The sequence below is a fragment of the Catharus ustulatus genome, chromosome 25 (genome assembly GCF_009819885.2).
Source record: "Catharus ustulatus isolate bCatUst1 chromosome 25, bCatUst1.pri.v2, whole genome shotgun sequence".
Taxonomy (NCBI): Eukaryota; Metazoa; Chordata; class Aves; order Passeriformes; family Turdidae; genus Catharus; species Catharus ustulatus.
In genome coordinates, this window is record NC_046245.1 from 2588949 (window position 1) to 2609594 (window position 20646).

A 20646-nucleotide genomic window follows, 5' to 3' on the forward strand; every position below is an offset into this window, starting at 1 on the left:
ACCCATGTCACAAGGTGAGAACACACCAATGTCACCAGGTGAACACCCACATCACCAGGTGAACATCCATGTCACCAGATGAACACCAATGTCACCACGTGAACCTCCATGTCATCAGGTGAGGGCCCACCCTTGTCACCAGGTGAGAGCACACCAATGTCACCAGGTAAACACCAATGTCACCAGATGAACACCCATGTCACCAGGTGGGTACCCATGTCACAAGGTGAGTGCACACCAATGTCACCAGGTGAAAAGCCATGTCACCAGGTCACAAATGTCACCAGGTGAACATCCATATCACAAGGTGAGTGCACACCCTTGTCACCAGATGAATACCCACATCACCAGGTGAACACCCACGTCACCAGTTGATCCCCACCCCCTCACCACGCAAACCCCATCCCCTCACAGATCCCGGCACACCCAGCACACCCCGTATCAATCAATTACCCAATCAAATATCCCTGCCTGGCGTCCTGGCGCCGGTTCCTCATCAGCGCCTTGTACTCTCCCACGCGCAGCCGCTTCCCCTCCACGATGCAGGTGCGCTTGGGCCGCGGTTTGTATTTGTAATCCGGGTATTTCTCCAGGTGCTGCCGGCTCAGCCGCGCCTGCTCCTCGTAGTAGGGCTGCTTCTCCTGGTTGGACATGGATTTCCAGCGGGATCCTGCGTGGGGAAGGAGCAGAGCGTCCTGAGCTGTCCCAGTGGGGGGATAAATCCATCCCGAGGTTAATTGATGCTGGGGGTTGGTTAAGGAGTGAGCGGTGTTAATTAATGGTGGTGTTTGTGGGGGCAGAGCCTGGATTTAGAGCTGGGTTGGTGGGAGCTGGTTCTCTCAGAATGTTGGGAATTACTTTTTCTGGGCATTTCTAAGGATTCATATTCATCCCCTCATTCCCTGGCATTCCCTGACATTCCCTCCAGGGATTCATCCCCTCATTCCCTGACTTTCCTTGAGCATTTCCAGGGATTCAGCCCCTCATTCCCTGACATTCCCTGACATTCCCTGACATTCCCTTCAGGGATTCAGCTCCTCTTTCCTCGACTCTCCTTGGGCATTTCCAGGGATTCATCCCCTCATTCCCTGACTTTCCTTGAGCATTTCCAGGGATTCAGCCCCTCATTCCCTGACATTCCCTGACATTCCCTGCAGGGATTCAGCTCCTCAGTCCCTGACACTCCCTCTAGAGATTCATCCCTTCATTCCCTGGGCATTTCCAGGGATTCAGCCCCTCATTCCCTGACACTCCCTCCAGGGATTCATCCCCTCATTCCCTGACTTTCACTCCAGGGATTCATCCCCTCGGGTTCCCTGACCTGTCCCAGGCATTTCCCAGGATTTATCCCTCCAGGTTCCCTGATCTTCCCCAAACACCTCCAGGGATTCATCCCCCCCCAGATTCCCTGACCTCCTCCAGGTCAGGGAGGTCCCTCCGGGGCAATCCAGAGGGGCCCTGCCCCAAAAATCTCATTCCCATCCCTCCAGGGGATGCTGAGGGAATCCCCTGTCCTGGGATTTTGTTCTGAACCCTCCAGGGAATGCAGAGAGGATCCCCTGCCCTGGGATCCAGTCCCATCCCATCAGGGATCCATTCCCAGGATCTCATTCCCATCCCTCCAGGGGATGCAGAGGGATCCAGGGATCCAGCCCCAGAGGATGCAGAGGGATCCAGCCCCAGGATCTCATTCCCATCCCTTCAGGGGGATCCCCTGCCCTGGGATCCATTCCCATCCCTTCAGGGATCCATGCCCAGGATGTCATTCCTATCCTTCCAGGGATCCAGCCCCAGGATCTCATTCTCATCCCTCCAGGGGATGCAGAGGGATCCAGCCCCAGGGAATGCAGAGGGATCCACCTCCAGGGGATGCAGAGGGATCCAGGGATCCAGCCCCAGGGAATGCAGAGGGATCCAGGGATCCAGCCCCAGGGAATGCAGAGGAATCCAGGGATCCAGCCCCAGGGAATGCAGAGGGATCCAGCCCCAGGGAATGCAGAGGGATCCACCTCCAGGGAATGCAGAGGAATCCAGGGATCAAGCCCCAGGATCTCATTCCCACCCCTCCAGGGAATGCAGAGGGATCCAGCCCCAGGGAATGCAGAGGGATCCAGCCCCAGGGAGTGCAGAGGGATCCAGGGATCCAGCCCCAGGGAATGCAGAGGGATCCAGCCCCAGGGGAAGCAGAGGGATCCAGGGATCCAGCCCCAGGGAATGCAGAGGGATCCAGCCCCAGGGGATGCAGAGGGATCCAGGGATCCAGCCCCAGGGAATGCAGAGGGATCCAGCCCCAGGATCTCACCCAGGATCTTGCTGATGCTGGAGTTGTGCATGTCCGGGAACGCCTGCAGGATCTTCCTGCGCTCGTCCTTGGCCCACACCATGAAGGCGTTCATGGGCCGCTTGATGTGGTTGTTGTTCCGCGACTCGGGGAAGTGCCGGGAGCCTGCGAGGGACACCGGGATCAGCCGGACCCGGAGCAAAGCCGGGCTCAGGGGAGCAAAGCCAGGCTCAGGGGAGCACGGAGCAGAGCCGGGCTCAGGGGAGTATGGAGCAGAGCCAGACTCAGGGGAGCAAGGAGCAGAGCTGGACTCAGCAGAGCACAGAGCAAAGCCAGGCTCAGGGGAGCAAAGCTGGGCTCAGCAGAGCACAGAACACAGAGCCAGACTCAGGGGAGCATGGAGTAAAGCCAGGCTCAGCGGAGCACAGAGCAAAGCCAGGCTCATCGGAGCATGGAGTAGAGTCGGGCTCAGGGGAGCAAAGCCAGGCTCAGCAGAGCACAGAACACAGGGCCAGGCTCAATGGAGCACGGAGTAGAGCCAGGCTCAGCAGAGCACGGAGCAGAGCTGGGCTCAGCGGAGCACAGAACACAGAGCCGGGCTCAGCGCAGCACAGAGCAAAGCCGGGCTCAGTACAGCATGCAGCAAAGCCGGGCTCAGCAGAGCACAGAGCAAAGCCGGGCTCAGTACAGCATGCAGCAAAGCCGGGCTCAGCAGAGCACAGAGCAAAGCCGGGCTCAGTACAGCATGCAGCAAAGATGGGCTCAGCAGAGCACAAAACACAGAGCCAGGCTCAGCAGAGCACAGAGCAAAGCTGGGCTCAGCAGAGCACAGAGCAGAGCCAGGCTCAGCAGAGCACAGAGCAGAGCCAGGCTCAGCAGAGCACGAACACAGAGCCAGGCTCAGCAGAGCACAGAGCAGAGCCAGGCTCAGCAGAGCACGAACACAGAGCCAGGCTCAGCAGAGCACAGAGCAAAGCCGGGCTCAGCGCAGCATGCAGCAAAGATGGGCTCAGCAGAGCACAGAACACAGAGCCAGGCTCAGCGCAGCATACAGCAAAGCCCGGCTCAGCGCAGCACAGAGCAAAGCCGGGCTCAGCAGAGCACAGAGCAAAGCCGGGCTCAGTAGAGCACAGAGCAAAGCCAGGTTCAGCAGAGCACAGAACACAGAGCCAGGCTCAGCAGAGCACAGAGCAAAGCCGGGCTCAGGGGAGCAAAGCCGGGCTCAGCAGCGCTCCCCCCCACTCACCATCCACATCGCAGCTCAGCAGAGCCTCGTCCAGCCGGTGTCCGGGCGCCTCCTCCATCCGCTCCTTCACCGGGGACGAGTCCATCCCGACGGGCTCCTGCAGGACACGGGGTCAGGAGCCAGCCCAGCCGGGGACAGCCATGGCTGGTGACCCCGGGGTGGCACAGGGACAGGGTGACCCTCACCTTGCGGTAGGGGCTGCTCAGGGCCCCCTCCATGGCGGCGCCGTGGCCGTGCAGCAGCTGCCGCGCGTCGTGGATGGCTTTGGTGATGGCATCGCCCTCCCCCAGGAACCCTGGCAGGACACGGGCACCGTCAGAGCCAGGGGCCACCTCACTGACCCTTTGGGCAACTGACAGTGCCAGTGACCACCTCACTGACCCCTTGGGCACCCATCACTGCCCACTGCCACCCCACTGACCCCTTGGGCACCCATCACTGCCCACAGCCACCTTACTGACCTCTTGGGCACCCACCAGAACCAGTGGGCACCTCACTGACCCTTTGGGCAACTGTCAATGCCCACAGCCACCCCACTGACCCCTTGGGCAAGTCTCAGTGCTGGTGGTCACCCCACTGACTCCTTGGACACCCATCACTGCCCACAGCTACCCCACTGACCCTTTGGGCACCCATCAGAGTCAGTGACCACCCCACTGATCCCTTGGGCACCCACCAGAACCAGTGACCACCCTGCTGACCCCTTGGGCACCCATCACTGCCCACAGCCACCTCACTGACCCCTTGGGCACCCATCACTGCCCACAGCCACCTCACTGACCCCTTGGGCACCTAACAGTGCTGGTGGCCACCTCACTGACCCCTTGGGCACCCATAAATGCCAGTGACCACCTCACTGACCCCTTGGGCACCCACCAGTGCTGGTGGTCACCTCACTGACCCCTTGGGCAAGTCTCAGTGTTGGTGGCCACCTCACTGACCCCTTGGACACCCACCAGTACCAGTGACACCCCCTATTGACCCCTTGGGCACCCATCACTGCCCACAACCACCCCACTGACCCCTTGGGCACCTGTCAGTCCCCACTGCCACCTCACTGACCCCTTGGGCACCCACCAGAACCAGTGGCCACCCCACTGACCCCTTGGACACCCATCAGTGAGCACAGCCACCCCACTGACCCCTTGGGCATCCACCAGAACCAGTGACCACCCCACTGACCCCACCCTGACCACTGACCCCACCCTGACCACCACATCTGTGCCCTGAGCAGTGGCACAGCCCGGGGTGTTCCCCTGGGGGTGGCAGGGATGTCCCTTGTCCCCCCCCAGGACCCTCAGAGCGCACCCAGGGGCAGGCTGGACGGGCTGGCCTGCAGCTCCCTGCTGCCCCCGTGGCTCGGGGGGAGGGACTGGCAGCCGCTCATCTTCAAACTGGGAGAACTGGAGGCACTGGGGAGCTCGGAACCTTTGGGTTTGGCCGTCAGGTTCAGCGGCTGCGAGGTCTCCTGAGGAGGAGGAGGAGGGGATGGGGGGTGAGGAGCTGTCCCCAAATCCCCAACCCAGGGTTTGAAGTGTTTTTTGGGGCTGCACCAAGGTTTGGAGGGATTTTTGGGTCTGTACCTGGGGCTGAAGGAGCTTTTGGGGCTGTACCAGGGTTTGATGGAGTTTTTGGAGCTGTACTAAGGTTTGAAGGGTTTTTTTGGGCTATACTGGGGTTTGAAGGGTTTTTTGGGGCTGTATTGGGGTTTGAGGGGGTTTTTGGTGTCTGTACCAGGGTTTGAAGGAGTTTTTGGGGCTGTACCAGGGTTTGAAGGGTTTTTTTGGGGCTGTACCAAGATTTGAAGGGGTTTTTGGGGCTGTACCAAGGTTTGAAGGTTTTTTTGGGGCTGTACCAGGGTTTGAAGGGTTTTTGGGGCTGTATTAAGGTTTGGAGGAGTTTATTTGGGCTGTACCAAGGTTTGAAGGGTTTTTTCGGGGGCTGTACCAAGGTTTGAAGAGTGTTTTGGGGCTGCATGAGGGTTTGGAGGGTTTTTGGGGCTGTACCAGGAGTTTGGAGGAGTTTTTGGAGCTGTACCTAGGGCTGAAGGGGTTTGGGGGACTGTATTAGGATGTGGCAGTGTTTTTGAGGTAGTGCCAATGTTTGGAGGAGTTTTTGGGGCTGCACCAGGGGCTGAAGGGGTTTTGGGGGCTGTATCGGTGTTTGAAAGTTTTTTTGGGGCTGTAAAAGGGTTTGAAGGTTTTTTTTGGGGTTGCACTAAGGTTTGAAGGGTTTTTTGGGACTGTACCAAGACTTGAAGGATTTTTGGGGCTGCACCAGGGTTTGAAGGGTGTTTTGGGGCTGTAAAAAAGTTTGAAGGTGTTTTGGGGCTGTACCAAGGTTTAGAGGGGTTTTTTTTGGGCTGTAACAAAGTTTGAAGGGTGTTTTGGGGCTGTACCTGCATCTGGAGGTGGCCCGGACCCGCGGGTCTCTTCAGCGAGGCAGGAGGGGGGCTGTGCAGGAGCTGCACCGGGTAATCCACTGCAGGAGCAGAGGGACAGCGGTTGGGGACAGCAGGGACACGGCTGGGAGGGCACAGGGACCCTGCCAGGGCCACCCAGCTCACCTGGCTTGCAGGGGATGGGCTGGATGGGCAGGGCCAGCTGGGACTCGGGGGGCACCGGGAGGGGCTGGTGGCCGGGGGTGAAGGCGGGGATCATCACGTAGGGCATGTTGACCTGCTGGAGGGGACAAGGGACAGCAGTGTCACCGCTGGGAGGGGACAGCAGGACACGGGGAGTCACCCAGGTGTCACAGGGAGTGGCCTTTACCTGGATCTGCTGCTGCAGGAGGTTGATCTTGTGCTGCTGCTGGATGAGCTGCTGCTGCTGCTTGGCGATCTGGGGAGGGGACAGGGGAGGGGACATCAAGGACAGCGCTGGGCTGGCCTCCAGACAGGCAGAACCACAAAAAAAAGGGGGTGTAGAGGGTCTCCAGGGCTGTGGGAAGGGCAGGAGGAGGGGCTGAGCTGTCCCCGGGACACGGCGAGGGCTGGGAGGGACCTGTCACCTCCACTCGAGGTGTGACAGAGGTGTCACCTCTGGGTTGATGCAGAGAGGAGTTTGGGGGGCTCAGGAGGAGCTGGGGGGTCTCAGGGCTGATGCAGAGCTGAAGTTTCAGGGCTCAGGATGGAGGAACTGGGGGAGTCTGCATGGACAGGGGGGTTGGGCTGATTATTGAGGATCTGGGGGGCTCAGGGAGGAGCTGGGGTCTCAGGGATGGTTGTGAAGGAGCTTTGAGATGGGAACAGACAGCAAAACCCCAAAACCACTTCCCTGCCACTCCTGCTACCCCAAATGGATCCCTGGGGATGGATGGAGGGTCCCAGAGGGATCCTTGAGGGATGGGGGTCCCAAATGGATTCCTGAGGGATGGAGGGTTCCAAATGGATCCCTGAGGGATGGAGGGTTCCAAATGGATCCCTGGGGGATGGATGGAGGATCCCAAATGGATCCCTGGGGGATGGAGGTTCCCAAATGGATCCCTGAAGAGGATGGAGGGCCCCAAATGGATCTCTGGAGGATGGATGAAGGGTCCCAGAGGGATCTCTGGAGGATGGAGGGCCCCAAATCAATCCCTGGAGTGTGGAGGGCCCCAAATGGATCCCTGAAGAGGATGGAGGGTCCCAAATGGATCTCTGGGATGTGGAGGTTCCCAAATAGATCCCTGGGGTGTGGAGGCTCCCCACCTGCTCCTGCTGCTGCCTGGCCAGCTCCATCTGCTGCTGCTGCTTCTCGAAGAGCATGGTTGCCATGTTCTTCTGCTCCGAGTGCGCCGTCAGCAGCTGGTCCCGCAGCGTGGACAGCTGGTTGATCATCACCAGCAGCTGCAGCTCCTTCTCTGCCAGGCTCTCCTGGGTTCCTGGGGAGGGAAAAAACTCAGCTGGGTGAGGGTCAGGGGGGTGGGAAAGGGGAGAGAGTTGGCAGCACGAGGTGGGGTGGTTTTGTTTAAGGAGTGTGATTCTCATTTCCTTGGATTGATTGAAGGGTTTGGGGTGGGAAATGAGAGGCAGGGAAGTGCCACAGGCAGCACTGGGTGAGCAGGGAATGGCAGATTTGGGAGGGATGGAAACACCCCACGTGCTGATGCAGTCACTCCAAAAAAAAACCAATTGAAAAAGGGACAAATCGCTGTGAAATGGGGATTTTGGTGAGAAATGCCGTGATCCCAGCTGGGGGGGTGTTGGTGGAGCTGGATCCCACCTTTCACTTCCTTGGATTCAGCCGTGTTCCTGCCCAGCAGCCGCTCCTTCCAGTCACTGGACAGCAGCTTCTCAATGGTTGGCATCACTGGGGGACAGGGACAGGGATGGGACAGGGACAGGGACAGGGAGGAAAGGACAACCACATGAGCACATCCCAAGTCTCAGCTCTGGGATAACCCTGAGGGATTTGGGTTAGGGAAGGGATCCCAAGGAGTCCCATGGGAAATGGCCACCAGAACAGCTCCTGCAGGAGTCCCTGGCACAGGAGGGACCTGGCACTGGCCACCAGAATGGCTCCTCCAGGAATGCCCAGCATGGCACAGGCCAAGGCCCTGCCAGGACAAGGGGCTGACCCTGGGAATCCCCCCAGTCCCTGATCCCCCCAATCCCTGATCCCCCAATCCTGATCCCCCCAATCCCTGATCCCATCAATCCTTGATCCCATTAATCCCTGATGCCCCCAATCCTGATCCCCCAATCCCTGATCCCATCAATCCCTGATCCCCCAATCCCTGATCCCATCAATCCCTGATCCCACCAATCCTGATCCCCCAATCCCTGATCCCCCCAATCCCAGATCCCCCCAAATCCCTGATCCCCAATCCCTGATCCCATCAATCCCTGATCCCCCCATCCCTGATCCCCCCATTCTAGATCCCCCAATCCCTGATTCCCCCAATCCCTGATCCCACCAATCCCAGATCTCACAAATCCCAGATCCCCCCAAATCCCTGATCCCCCAATCCCAGATCCCCCCAATCCTGATCCCCCAAATCCCCTGTGGGTGCCAATCCCTTCCCAGCCCCACCAGGAATGACAATCAGATTTTCAGGGAACAGCCTCTAACACCCCAAGGAAACCCCAATCCCTCCATGGGGTTTTTCCCCAAAAAAACCTTTCCCACCTTCCTTCAGGTTCCTGTTGAAGTCCAGTTTCTCCTGGCCCGCCCCGGGCGGCTCGAAGGCGGAGCGCCGGGGCTCGGGGATGTCCCCGGAGGGAGAGCGACATTCCTGCGGGACACAGAATGTCACTGCTGCCACCGCCAGGGCCACCCCAGCACGGGACATCCCGGGAGATGGGGAACACCCCACCAGGCACATTCCCTGCATCCCAGCTAGGGAGAATCATGCTGGAAATGTTGGGATTTTCCCTCCTTTTTCCAGCCTGCCCGGCTCCTCCGAGCTCCTTTCCCCTCTGAAGGGAAAGACAAACCCCAAGGGTGATGGAAAAGGGAGGCTGAAGGGATGGGGAGCACCAAAGCAGAAACCCTCAAAGCCCAGGGATGATCCGAGAGGAGCCAAAAAAACCTCAAATTCCAGTTTTAATTCCTTGGGATGAGGAAAACCTGCAGGGGAGCAGCCCGGGATGGGAGGGTTTGGAGCAGGGATTTTTGTCACACCCACCTGAGGCACGGCCTGGGGGTCACTGCCATCCCTGGGTGGTGGCCCCGGGGGCTCGTGGGGCCGGGGGTCGGGGTTGGGGGCGGCCCCCGGGGGGGTTTCGGGTCCTCCCTCCTTCTTCTCCTCCGTTTTGACGGCGCAGTTCACCATGGTGCCCTCTCCATCCAGCTCCGGGGGTGGCGACACCGGGCTCCTCATGGACATCCTGCGGACAGGGGGAGTCACCAGGGTCACTTCAATCAAATTAAATTCCGATTCAATGCTGGGCACCCCCTCCCAGCCCCACAGTGAAAGGATGACGTTGTTGGGGTTTGCAAAGCTGAGCTCTTGTTCCTGGTTTTCCAGGTTTTGGGGGTCAGGGAAATTTTGGAATGGAGGAATGAATTGCTGAAGTGATGCAGGGGTTGGGACTGAGGGACTTTCATGGCACATCCAGTGGTGACAGGGACCCAGGCCAGCCCCCCAGGGGTCCCCAGGTCCCCTCGGGGCTCCAGGACCGTGCCTGGAGCAGCCAGGAAATGGAAATGGAAATCCTGGATCTGCCCAACAACGGCTGGGACGGCACCAGAACGGCTCCTGTGGGAATCCCTGGCATGGGATGGACACTGGGAGTGGGAGTGGGACTGGGAGTGGGACTGGGATTGGGACTGGGACTGGGATTGGGATGGGACTGGGGCTGGGACTGGGCAGAACAGCTCCTGTGGGAATCCTGGCACGAGATGGACCCTGGGATGGCTCCTCCAGGAATGCCCAGCATGGCACCGGCCAAGGCCCTGCCAGGACAAGGAGCTGGCCCCAGGAATCCCCCTAGTCCTGATCCCACAAATCCTGATCCCAATCCCTGATCCCCTCAATTCTGATCCCACCAGACCCTGATCCCATCAATCCCTGATCCCCCCAATCCCAGATCTCACCAATCCCTGGTTCCCCCAATCCCTGATCCCCCAATCCTGATCCCCTCAGTCCTGATCCCACCAATCCCTGATCCCTCAATCCCTGATCCCACCAATCCCTGATCCCCCCAATCCCTGATCCCACCAATCCCTGTTCCCACCAATCCCTTCCCAGCACCAATCCCTGATCCCCTCAATCCCTGATCCCCCCAATCCCTGATCCCCCAATCCCTGATCCCCCAATCCCTTCCCAGCACTGCAGCAATGACCACGATATTTATTGGAATGGGCTCTAACACCCCAAGGGGACCCCAATCCCTCCACGGGATTTGTCCCCAAACTCGTGTCCCTTCTCCCGGTGCCCACGGGGCAATGCCCGGGGGGATTTGGCTCCTCCAGGCCACCAACCCTCAAACCACCCAGCACGAACGAGAACCCGCATTGTCCTCGCCTTTCAGGCAGCAATAAAGGCACAAGGAGGCTCCTGGGGAAGGGATTTTCCCCCCGACGCTGCCGGGAATCGGGATCCGGGTTGTGGGACAGCACCTGCCACCCCAAACCCAGCACATCTCACCTCCCAAACCCCCATCAGCATCCCCTAAATCCATTTTGGGGGTGCAGAGCGGGGTGGGGAGGGCTGAGCTGCGCCGCCCGGCTTGGGGGCAGCAATTACATAACAAACAAAGCCCGGCTCAAGCTGCGAATTAATCAAACGGCTGAAAATAAAACCTTCCTCTCAGGAACTTCAAACAAAAGAAATGAAAACAACAAGGCCGGCTGGGTAATGAAAAGCCAGGGCTGTGAATAGGGGACAAAAGGAAGTGGAACAATGGGGTGTTGGACAAAAGCAATAAAGTAAAGGGAAGTGTGACAGCTCCACAATAGGGCACTGTGCTCGCCAGCCTTTCTGATCTTAGCGGGCCTTTTTTTAATCTCGGTTCCCTCGCCCTCCTCCGAACAAACCCGCCGGGTTTCCGCACGGCCCGGCACGGCCCGGGGGCTGCAGCATCCTGCGGAGCCCCTTCCTGTCCCGGCTCACCTTGGCCGGGGCCACCCCGGCCCCAAAATCCATTCCCGGCAAGGAGGGGGAGGCTGTGCCCGACCCAGCCGGGATCGGCTTTGTGGGGATGTTACAGGTGGGGAAAGTGAGGCAAGAATGGGCAGAACCTCAGGTGTGCATTCCCTGCTTTCCAGCTTTTTTTCCAGCTTTTTTTTGCGTTTTTTCCACGCAAAAAAATTCCAAGTTTTGTCGGTTTTGTAGGAGCGACATCCACAAAATCCCAAATGCCACCCCTCAGGTGTGCATGAAATTCCCTGTTTTCCAGCCCTCTTTTTTGTGTTTTTTCCACGCAAAAAAGTCCAAGTTTTGTCGGTTTTGTAGGAGCCACATCCACAAAATCCCAAATTCCAAATCCCACCCCTCCCTCAGGTCCCGTCCCCATTGTGCTTCACCTCCCGGTGCCGCTGGAAATTCGCTCTTCAAATGGGGCCAGCGCTTTAATAGGGCCGTGTTTGAAAGAGGTCTCATTGAGGGTTTATTATCCACTCTGCCGAGCAAACAGAAAAAAAAAAAATAAAAAGGGAAAAAGGGGAAAACTCGCCCTTATCTCATTGCGGGCGGGTCTCAGGTGTGGGCTCCGGGGCTGCCTGGGGCACACAATGGGCACGGAACAATCGCCCTGGCACCGGCGCTGAAAGGGATCTTCTCGCTTTTTAATGTTCCCCATTTAATTCAGGGTGGGGAGGAAGGGAGGGAACGCGGCTGGGATGGAAATCGCCAGCGCGGAGGATGGAAACAGATCCCAAATCCTCACGGGATGCTTCCTCCCCCTCGCAGCGTTTTGGGGGTTCGTTCCACAAGCTGCAAAACCCTGAAATTCCCGTATTTCACCTTTCCCAGCCTGGCAAGTGTAAGATTTTGGGGACGGTGACAGTTTTTATTGCCCGGTTCGTGCCCGTGAACGGCACGTCCTGCAATTCTCCCGGTGGCCGTGCCACCCTTCCTGCCCGCCAGGCTGATCCTATCGGAGCACAGCGGCTCCAGGAACGGGAACGGGGGGGGAGTGCCAGAAAACCCCCACCCTGCCCGCTTGGGGATGCCAGAGATGCCAAAATCCCGGCACTGTGGGAGTTTGGAATCCCAGAGATGCCAAAATCCCGGCACTGCATAAATTTGAGATGCAAGAGATGCCAAAATCCCGGCACTGCAGGAGTTTGGGATCCCAGAGATGCTGAGATCCTGGCACTGCATAAATTTGAGATCCAAGAGATGCTGAGATCCTGGCACTGCATAAATTTGGGATCCCAGAGATGCCAAAATCCCTGCACTGCAGGAGTTTGGGATCCAAGAGATGCCAAAATCCCTGCACTGCATAAATTTGGGATCCAAGAGATGCTGAGATCCTGACACTGCATAAATTTGAGATCCAAGAGATGCCAAAATCCCAGCACTGCAGGAGTTTGGGATCCCAGAGATGCCAAAATCCTGGCACTGCATAAATTTGGGATCCAAGAGATGTCAAAATCTCGGTACTGCAGGAGTTTGAGATCCCAGAGATGCCAAAATCTTGATACTGCAGGAGATTGGGATCCAAGAGATGCTAAAATCCCTGCACTGCATAAATTTGGGATCCCAGAGATGCCAAAATCCCTGCACTGCATAAATTTGGAATCCCAGAGATGCTGAAATCCAGGCACTGCATAAATTTGGGATCCCAGAGATGCTGAGATCCAAGCATTTCATAAATTTGGGATGCAAGAGATGCCAAAATCCCAGCACTGCAGGAGATTGGGATCCAAGAGATCCTAAAATCCCGGCACTGCATATATTTGGGATCCCAGAGATGCTGAGATCCTGGCACTGCATAAATTTGGGATCCAAGAGATGCCAAAATCCCAGCACTGCATAAATTTGGGATCCAAGAGATGCCAAAATCTCGGTACTGCAGGGGTTTGGGATCCAAGAGATGCCAAAATCCCTGCACTGCATAAATTTGGGATCCCAGAGATGCCAAAATCTCAGAACTGCATAAACTTGGGATACAAGAAATGCTGAGATCCTGGAACAGCAGGAATTTGGGATCCAAGAGACACCAATATCCCAGCACTGCAGGAATTTAGGATCCAGGAAATGTGGAGATCCTGCAGAGATCCAAGAGACACCAAGATCCTGGCATTGCAGGAATTTGGAGATCCAAGAAATGTTGAGATTCTAACACTGCAGGAATTTGGGATCCAAGAGATGCTGAGATCCTGTAACAGCAGGAATTTGGGATCCAAGAGACACCAAGATCCCAGAACTGCAGGAGTTTGGGATCCAGATGTTGAGATCCCATCACTGCAGGAGTTTGGGATCCAGATGCTGAGATTCCAGAACTGCAGGAATTTGGGGATCTGAGAGATGTGGAGATCGAGAGATGCCCAGATCCTGGCACTGCAGGATTTTGGGGATCCAAGAGCCACCAAGACCCCTCACCCTGTTTCCCATCCCTCCTGCCCCTCAGTTTGGGGGGGACCCAAATTTTCGGGATGACCCTGCCCATCAGGTTGTCCCAAAAAAAAAAAAAAAACAAACCTCACCCCGCCAGCACATCCCAGAAAACCGAGGCAAACCAGGGAAAAATCCGAGGAGGAAACACCAAAGGAGCAACACCGGCACGAGCAGCCCCGACACCCCTGGGAGGGGGCAGAGGAAAAAATAAAGACACGCAGGGAGATTTTCCTCTGGCAGGCAGGAGCTGAGGAATCCCGGCACAGACAATGGCCCATCTCCTGCCAGACGAGCGGGGCCGCTTTCCTGCCAGACTTGGAATGTCCTCCCGGAGCCGCTTCCGAGCGTTTCCGCCCCGGGTGTCTTCCAAGGGAGAAGAATGGATGTTTGCTCCGTGCCCAGGGGTGGCCAGGAGTGGACAGGAGTGGTTCATGGTCCTGCCTGGAGAAGTTCATGGATCTGCCCCGAGGATCCAGAGCATCCCGGGAAGGGGGGGTCACTCCCTGGGAATGGCAGGTGGGGGAGGTGGAATGTGGATGAGGAAATGTGAGACCCCAAGGTGTGCTGGTTCTGGAAAACTGGTTTTTAACCCCAAAAAGGGGAAGTGGATAAGGGAGTTTAGATTCAGAAATGTCACCAGCACCATGTGAGACTCACAGGTTTGCTGGTTCTGAAAATTGGGTTTTTTAACCCCAAAAAGGCAATGGGATGAGGGGGTTTAGAGTCAGAAATGTCACCAGCACCACGTGAGACTCACAGGGTTTGCTGGTTCTGGAAATTGGGGTTTTAAACCCCAAAATGCAATGGGATGAGGGGGTTTAGAGTCAGAAATGCTATGAGCAGCACGTGAGACCCACAGGTTTACTGGTTCTGAAAATTGGGTTTTTAACCCCGAAAAGAGGAACTGGATAAGGGGGTTTAGATTCAGAAATGTCACTAGTACCATGTCAGACCCACAGTTTCTGCTGGTTCTGGAAAATTATTTTTTTAACCCCGAAAGACAATGGGATGAGGGGGTTTAGATTCAGAAATGCTACAAGCAGCATGTCAGAGCCACAGGGTTTGCTGGTTCTGGAAATTGGGGTTTTAAACCCAAAAAAGAGGAACTGGATAAGGGGATTTAGATTCAGAAATGCCTCCAGCAGCATGTCAGACCCACAGGATTTGCTGGTTCTGGAAAATCGGGTTTTTAACCCCAAAAATGGAACTGGATAAGGGGGTTTAGATTCAGAAATGTCACCAGCACCATGTGAGACTCACAGGGTTTGCTGGTTCTGGAAAATGGGTTTTTAACCCCAAAAGGGGCAACTTGATAAGAGTTTTTAGAGTCAGAAATGTCACCAGCACCACATCAGACCCAGGGGTTTGCTGGTGCTTAAAAATTATTTTCTAACCCCAAAAAGCAGAACTGGATAAGAGGGTTTAGACTCAGAAACGCCACCAGCACCATGTGAGGCTCACAGAGTTTGCTGGTCCTCAAAAATTGATTTTAAACCCCAAAAGGGGATGGGATGAGGGTTTAGAGTCAGAAATGCCACCAGCAGCACATGAGAGCCGCAGCTCCGCCTGTCCCCGCTCTCAGCACGTGTCCCCTGCCAAGGTGCTGACTCTCAAAAATGATTTTTGAACCCCAAAAGGAAACAGGATGAGAGTTTTCAGCCCCAGAAATGCCACATGAAACCCACAGGGTTTGCTGGTTGTGAAAATTTGGTTTTTCACCCCAAAAGGGGCAACTTAATGAAAGTTTTTAGACTCAGAAGTGCCACCAGCACCACGTGAGAGCCACAGGGTTTGCTGCTTCTCAAAATTTGGTTTTTAATCCCAAAAGGGCAATGGGATGAAGGGGTTTAGACTCAGAAATGCCACCAGCACCACGTGAGAGCCACGGGGTTCGCTGGTTCTCAAAAATTGGGTTTTAACTCCAAAAGGCGATTGGCGGAGAGTTTTTGGAGAGAGAAATGCCACCATCACCACCATATGAAACCCACAGGATTTTCTGGCTGTGAAAACTCAATTTTTAACCCCAAAAGGGGCAACTTGATGAGAGTTTTTAGACTCAGAAATGCCACCAGCACCACCATGTGAGACCCATGGGGTTTGCTGGTTCTCAAAATTTGTTTTTTCAACCCAAAAGGGGAAACTCAATGAGGATTTTCAGCCCCAGGAACGCCACCAGCAGCACATGAGAGGCACAGCTCCGTGTCCCCGCTCTCAGCACGTGTCCCCTCTCCCCACCCCGCTGTCCCCACACAGCAGCACAGGAAATGCTCCAAATTTGGGCTCTGCCCAATCCTCGGCCGCCTCCGCGTTCTCAACCCCTCACCTGTGCTCGGCAGCAGGAAAAACCCAAACCTCCCCTGCCCAGAGAGCTCAGGGGGGCAGAAAAGCTGCAAAATCCACACTGAGATGGGGCAAAATGATGGGAGATTCTGGGTGGCACAGGGGGTTTGGGATGGGGATGCTCTGAGGGAATTTGGAAAATGGAGAAATGGAAAATCCCCATCCCAAAGAGACCCCCAGAGCCCAAATGTCCCTTCCCATCCTGGGGTGAGCTGGGATTTGCTGCTGGCCACCCAAACCTGTCAGGATTTGTCCAGCCCCCCTCCTGAAGGCCATTTTTCCTTCCCCCAAAGGACAGCCGGGCTCCGGAAAGATCCGGAAATGTCCCCACGGGGTCAGGGCACGGCGGTGACGCGCCGGTGACAGCGCTGGCATCACGGAAACTGCCGGGAACAGGCACAGGAAGGAGTGGGGGTCACATCTCTGTTTGTGTCACCCTCCCCTGCACCAGGTCCCCTCTCCATCCTGGTGCCCCCACCCCTGGAATTGTCTCAGCGCAGCCACATTATTATTTTCTTTAATTTTAAATCTTTTAAGACAAAAAGGAGCAATCCAGGTCTCCAGGGTGCCCATGGAAGGTTGAGTCCTAAAGAAATTACAACTATTTTTACCAATTTATCCCCAAAATTATCCCCAAAAAATCCCACCTTCCAGAGGCCTCCAGGCCATGCTCAGGGTTATTAATGAATTCCTTGATGAGTTCCAGCAGAGTTTTGGGGTTAAATAAAATTAATCCCACTCTCCAAAGCTTTCAGGGATTCATCCCTAAATTCTCTCAAATGCAAGGTGGGAGGAAAGGAGGAATCTCCATGCTGGGCCTTGAGGAGGATCTGGGATCCATGGGGTGCTCCATGCTCTCCATCAGGGATGTTTTCCATCCCCTATAGATCCCAGGAGAGCCTGGGGTCTCAGGAAATGGGATCAGGACGAACCTGCAGGTCAGGCTCTGCCCTCGGGGGCCCTGCTCCTGATTTCCCCTGGGATTGTCCCTCCTGGCCAAATCCAACCCATCCCTTGGGGCCTGACCTTGGGGTCCAGGGGGGTGGGAATGGGAAAACAAAGCCCCCCAACAAAGCCTGATAAGGATGAGTCAACCCCACACATTCCCTGTGGGTGTTGGGATCGGGATCCAGGCCCCACATATCGCTGGATTCCATTGGATCCATGCCCCAAACATCACTGGAATCAGGATCCATTGGATCCATGCCTCACACATCACTGGAATCCATTGGATCCATGCCCCACATCACTGGAATCAGGATCCATTGGATCCATGCCTCACACATCACTGGAATCCATTGGATCCATGTCCCACATCACTGGGACCGATTCAATCCACACCCCACACATTCCCTGTGGGCCCTTGGATCAGGATCCATTGGATCCACACCCCACACATCACTGGGATCCATTGGATCCATGCCCCACACATTCCCTGTGGGCACTGGGATCAGAATCCATTGGATCCATGCCCTACACATCACTGGGATCAGGATCCATGCCCCACAAATCACTGGGATCCATTGGTTCCATGTCCCACAGTTCACCAGGATCCATTGGATCCATACCCCACACATCACTGGGATTGGATCCACAACCCACACATCACTGGGATCCATTGGATCCATGCCCCACATCACTGGAATCGGTTCAATCCACACCCCACACATTCCCTGTGGGCCCTGGGATCAGGATCCATTGGATTTATGCCCCACACATCACTGGGATCCATTGGATCCATGCCCAAACATCACTGGGATCCATTGGATCCAAGCCCCACACATCACTGGGATCAGGATCCATTGGATCCACGCCCCACACATCACTGGGATCAGGATCCATGCCCAACACCACTGGGATCCATTGGATCCAAACCCCACACATCACTGGGATCAGGATCCATGCCCAACATAACCAGGATCCACTGGATCCATGCCCCACATCACTGGGATCCATTGGATCCAAGCCCCACACATTCCATACGGGCACCAGGATCCATTGGATCCATACCCCACACATTTCCATCTTCCTCTCCTTTCCCACTACCCCAAAGGAATTTATCCTTTAGGACCCCCCAAAATCCCTTCAGGATTCCCTTCCCAACCCCAAATCCATCGACTCTGCCTCCCCTGAGCCCGTGGGACAAAACCCAGCCGGGAACTCCACGGTCATCCCAATAAATCCCAACCCCTGGAAGCAGCCGGATCCTTCCCTGGCCCCGTTCACAGCCACACCCCAAACACATTTTTCCTTTTGCCACAGGGAGGGCTCGAAAAAGGAGGAAAAAAAATTTTAAAAATCCGCCTGAACCTCAGGTGGAACTTCCTGACCGCGGGATTTATGAGCCGGGAATGATCTCATCAGGGAAGCGGAGGAAACTCCGCGGCGCTGGAATTATTTCCAAGCCCGTTAAATCCCCTCCAATCCCGGGAACAATCCCAGGAGAAGCCCTGGGACCAGCACTGGTCATTCCCATTTCCTGGCCCCCAGAGCAGCTTTGGGTTGGTTCCTCCATTGGAGGAGAGAAATCCGAAAGGAAAAGGCTCCGGGCGGCAGCTCCGGCTCGGCAGGGTTTGTGTCTGGGGGAGTTTTTGAGGATTTTTAGGGAAATGGGATGCTCAGGAGAAGGAAATCAGGGGTAGGGATGATGGGGAGAAGTCTGAAAGCACTAAGTCCACAGAAAATCACATGTCTAAACCGCTAGGAAAAAGCAAAAATATTTTTTTCCCCCTTTTCCTCTGCCTTCCCACCCTCCTACATTAAAACCCTACAAAACCCCAAAACATTCCCTCTAATAAAGAGACTCTGAAAAATGAGGATTTACCCTTTTCCCCCTTTTTTCTGCATCAGAAACAAGTTTTAAAAGATATTTCGGTTTCAAAAATCCTGGGCTGCGGATGCTGAGCCTTTACCCCAATACCCAGCGGGGTTGGAGCAGCCTCGTGACCCCACAGATCAGTTCTGGGGGAGGGGAGCTCCAGATCTTTGGGATCCAGCAAAAAAAATTCCCAAAAACCCTCCAGGACATCCCCAACACAACCTCAACATCACCCCCAACCTCCCTCCCCAACAGCGCCATCGATGGCGGGAATGAAATGGAAAAAAGGGGATGAAACCTGGAAAAATAAAGAAAAAATGAAGAAAAATTTTAAAAATAAAGAAAAATTTAGGACAACTCACCCAGAGCTTGGCACAGCGAGCCTGGCACGGCTCCCTCCTGCCCTGGCAGCCCCCGCCCCGCCCCGGCCCCCAACGCCCGCGGGGTTTATCGGGGCGCCCGATCTCGGCGGCGTTTTTGTGTCACCTCTGCCACTCAGAGTTTCCAGGCACGGCCGAGGGAAGTGGGGGGCTCGGTTTTAAAGAAGGTTTTAAATGAGATTTGAAAGCTGGTTTGAAGTGAGAATTTAAACCTGGTTTTAAATCAGACTTTAAATCCGAATTTAGACCAGAATTTAAATCTGAATTTAAAGCAGAATTTTGTGTTGATTGAAGGAGGGAAGGCCAAGACATCCAACCCTTTTTCTGGTTGGAAAAAAAAATCCCAAAATGGGGTTCAGCCACCTTCCCTGCACCTCCCAGGGCAGGGAACTCTTCCCAAACCCTTTTTCCATGGGAAATCCGTGGTGGTGTTGGGGAGGTGCAGAACTCAGTGCTGGTTTGGGTCCATCCTAGTCCATAACCCCTCATTGTTGACTTTTCGTGGTATTTTACACCCTTCAATTCTTTGGGGGGAGTTTGGGGAGTTCATCCCAGTCAGCAATCCCCAATCCTTGAGTTTTTATGGAATTTTGAGCCTTCCAATAATTCCATATTTTTCCAGGAGTTTGGGGCGTCCATCCCATGTCAAAACCCATATCCATAACGCCCCAGTCTTGAGATTAAATTTAATTTTACACCTTCCAATAATTCCTTTATTTTTCCAGGTTTTGGGGATCCATTCCTGCCAACATCACCCCATCCTTTATGGGATTTTTTTTATGGTATTTTCCACTTCCACCAATCCCTCACTTTTCCAGCTTTTCCCATTTACATCCACCAATCCCTCTTTGTGTTTCCCAGGATTTCTGGACGCACCCAAGGGTGCTCAGAGCCAGCCCTGGGGCCACACCTGCAGCACCCAGGCCCCCAATCACACCCCAAAATCTCGTGGGGCCGCGTTTCCGCCCCACAGCCGCAGCCAGCAGCGCCCCGGAAATGTTTGGGGCATCTGAGCTGCAAAAAACAGGCCCAGACTGTCACATGGAGGGACAAAAAGGGACAAAAAGGGACAAAAAGGGACATGGAGACAATTCCTGAATTAGCCCAAATTTGGGGCATTGGGAGTTCCACGTGTTGGGGTTGTTTCATGTTTTGGTAATGGGGTTTTTTTCCTGGGAAACATCAGGAATCATCATGAAGCTCACTCTGAGGGAAAAGGCACCACTCACCTGGCCCAAAATCAGCTCCTGTCATAAAATAGCTCCTGTCCCAAAATCAGCTCCTGTTCCCAAAATCAGCTCCTGTCCACAAAATTGTCTCCTGTCCCCAAAATCATCTTTTGTCCCTAAATCATCCCCTGTCACAAAATCATCTTCTGCTCTAAAATCACCTCCTGTCCTCAAAATCATCTAATGTCCCCAAAATCAAATCCCAACACAAAATCATCTCCTGTCCCCAAATCATCTCTTGCCATAAAATGATCTCCTGTCCCAAATCAACTCCTGTTCCAAATCATCTCCTGTCCCCAAAAAAATCTCCTGTCCTAAATCATCTCCTGTCTCCAAATAATTTCCAGTCCCCAAAATCATCTCCT

General features: G+C 55.1%; 1 protein-coding gene across 5 annotated transcripts in view; it reads right to left on the minus strand.

Annotated features, from left to right (window-relative positions):
- The window catches only part of SOX13 (SRY-box transcription factor 13), a 43911-nt gene that overhangs the window by 1581 nt on the left and 21684 nt on the right, over nucleotides 1–20646 (minus strand). For 3 of the 5 annotated variants that reach the window (XM_033080262.1, XM_033080261.1, XM_033080260.2), the window contains exons 2-13: nucleotides 9135–9336; nucleotides 8636–8741; nucleotides 7730–7816; nucleotides 7216–7388; nucleotides 6299–6367; nucleotides 6094–6208; nucleotides 5926–6008; nucleotides 4836–4995; nucleotides 3713–3822; nucleotides 3528–3624; nucleotides 2303–2446; nucleotides 454–670 (exon numbers count right to left, since the gene is read on the minus strand). In XM_033080262.1, the coding sequence (XP_032936153.1) occupies nucleotides 454–670; nucleotides 2303–2446; nucleotides 3528–3624; nucleotides 3713–3822; nucleotides 4836–4995; nucleotides 5926–6008; nucleotides 6094–6208; nucleotides 6299–6367; nucleotides 7216–7388; nucleotides 7730–7816; nucleotides 8636–8741; nucleotides 9135–9335 (1562 nt within the window). In that variant the 5' untranslated portion in view covers nucleotide 9336. Of the gene's footprint in view, nucleotides 1–453; nucleotides 671–2302; nucleotides 2447–3527; nucleotides 3625–3712; nucleotides 3823–4835; nucleotides 4996–5925; nucleotides 6009–6093; nucleotides 6209–6298; nucleotides 6368–7215; nucleotides 7389–7729; nucleotides 7817–8635; nucleotides 8742–9134; nucleotides 9337–11476; nucleotides 12144–20646 lie in introns of those variants that run through there. The other 2 variants (XM_033080263.1, XM_033080264.2) reach the window with 2 other exon arrangements.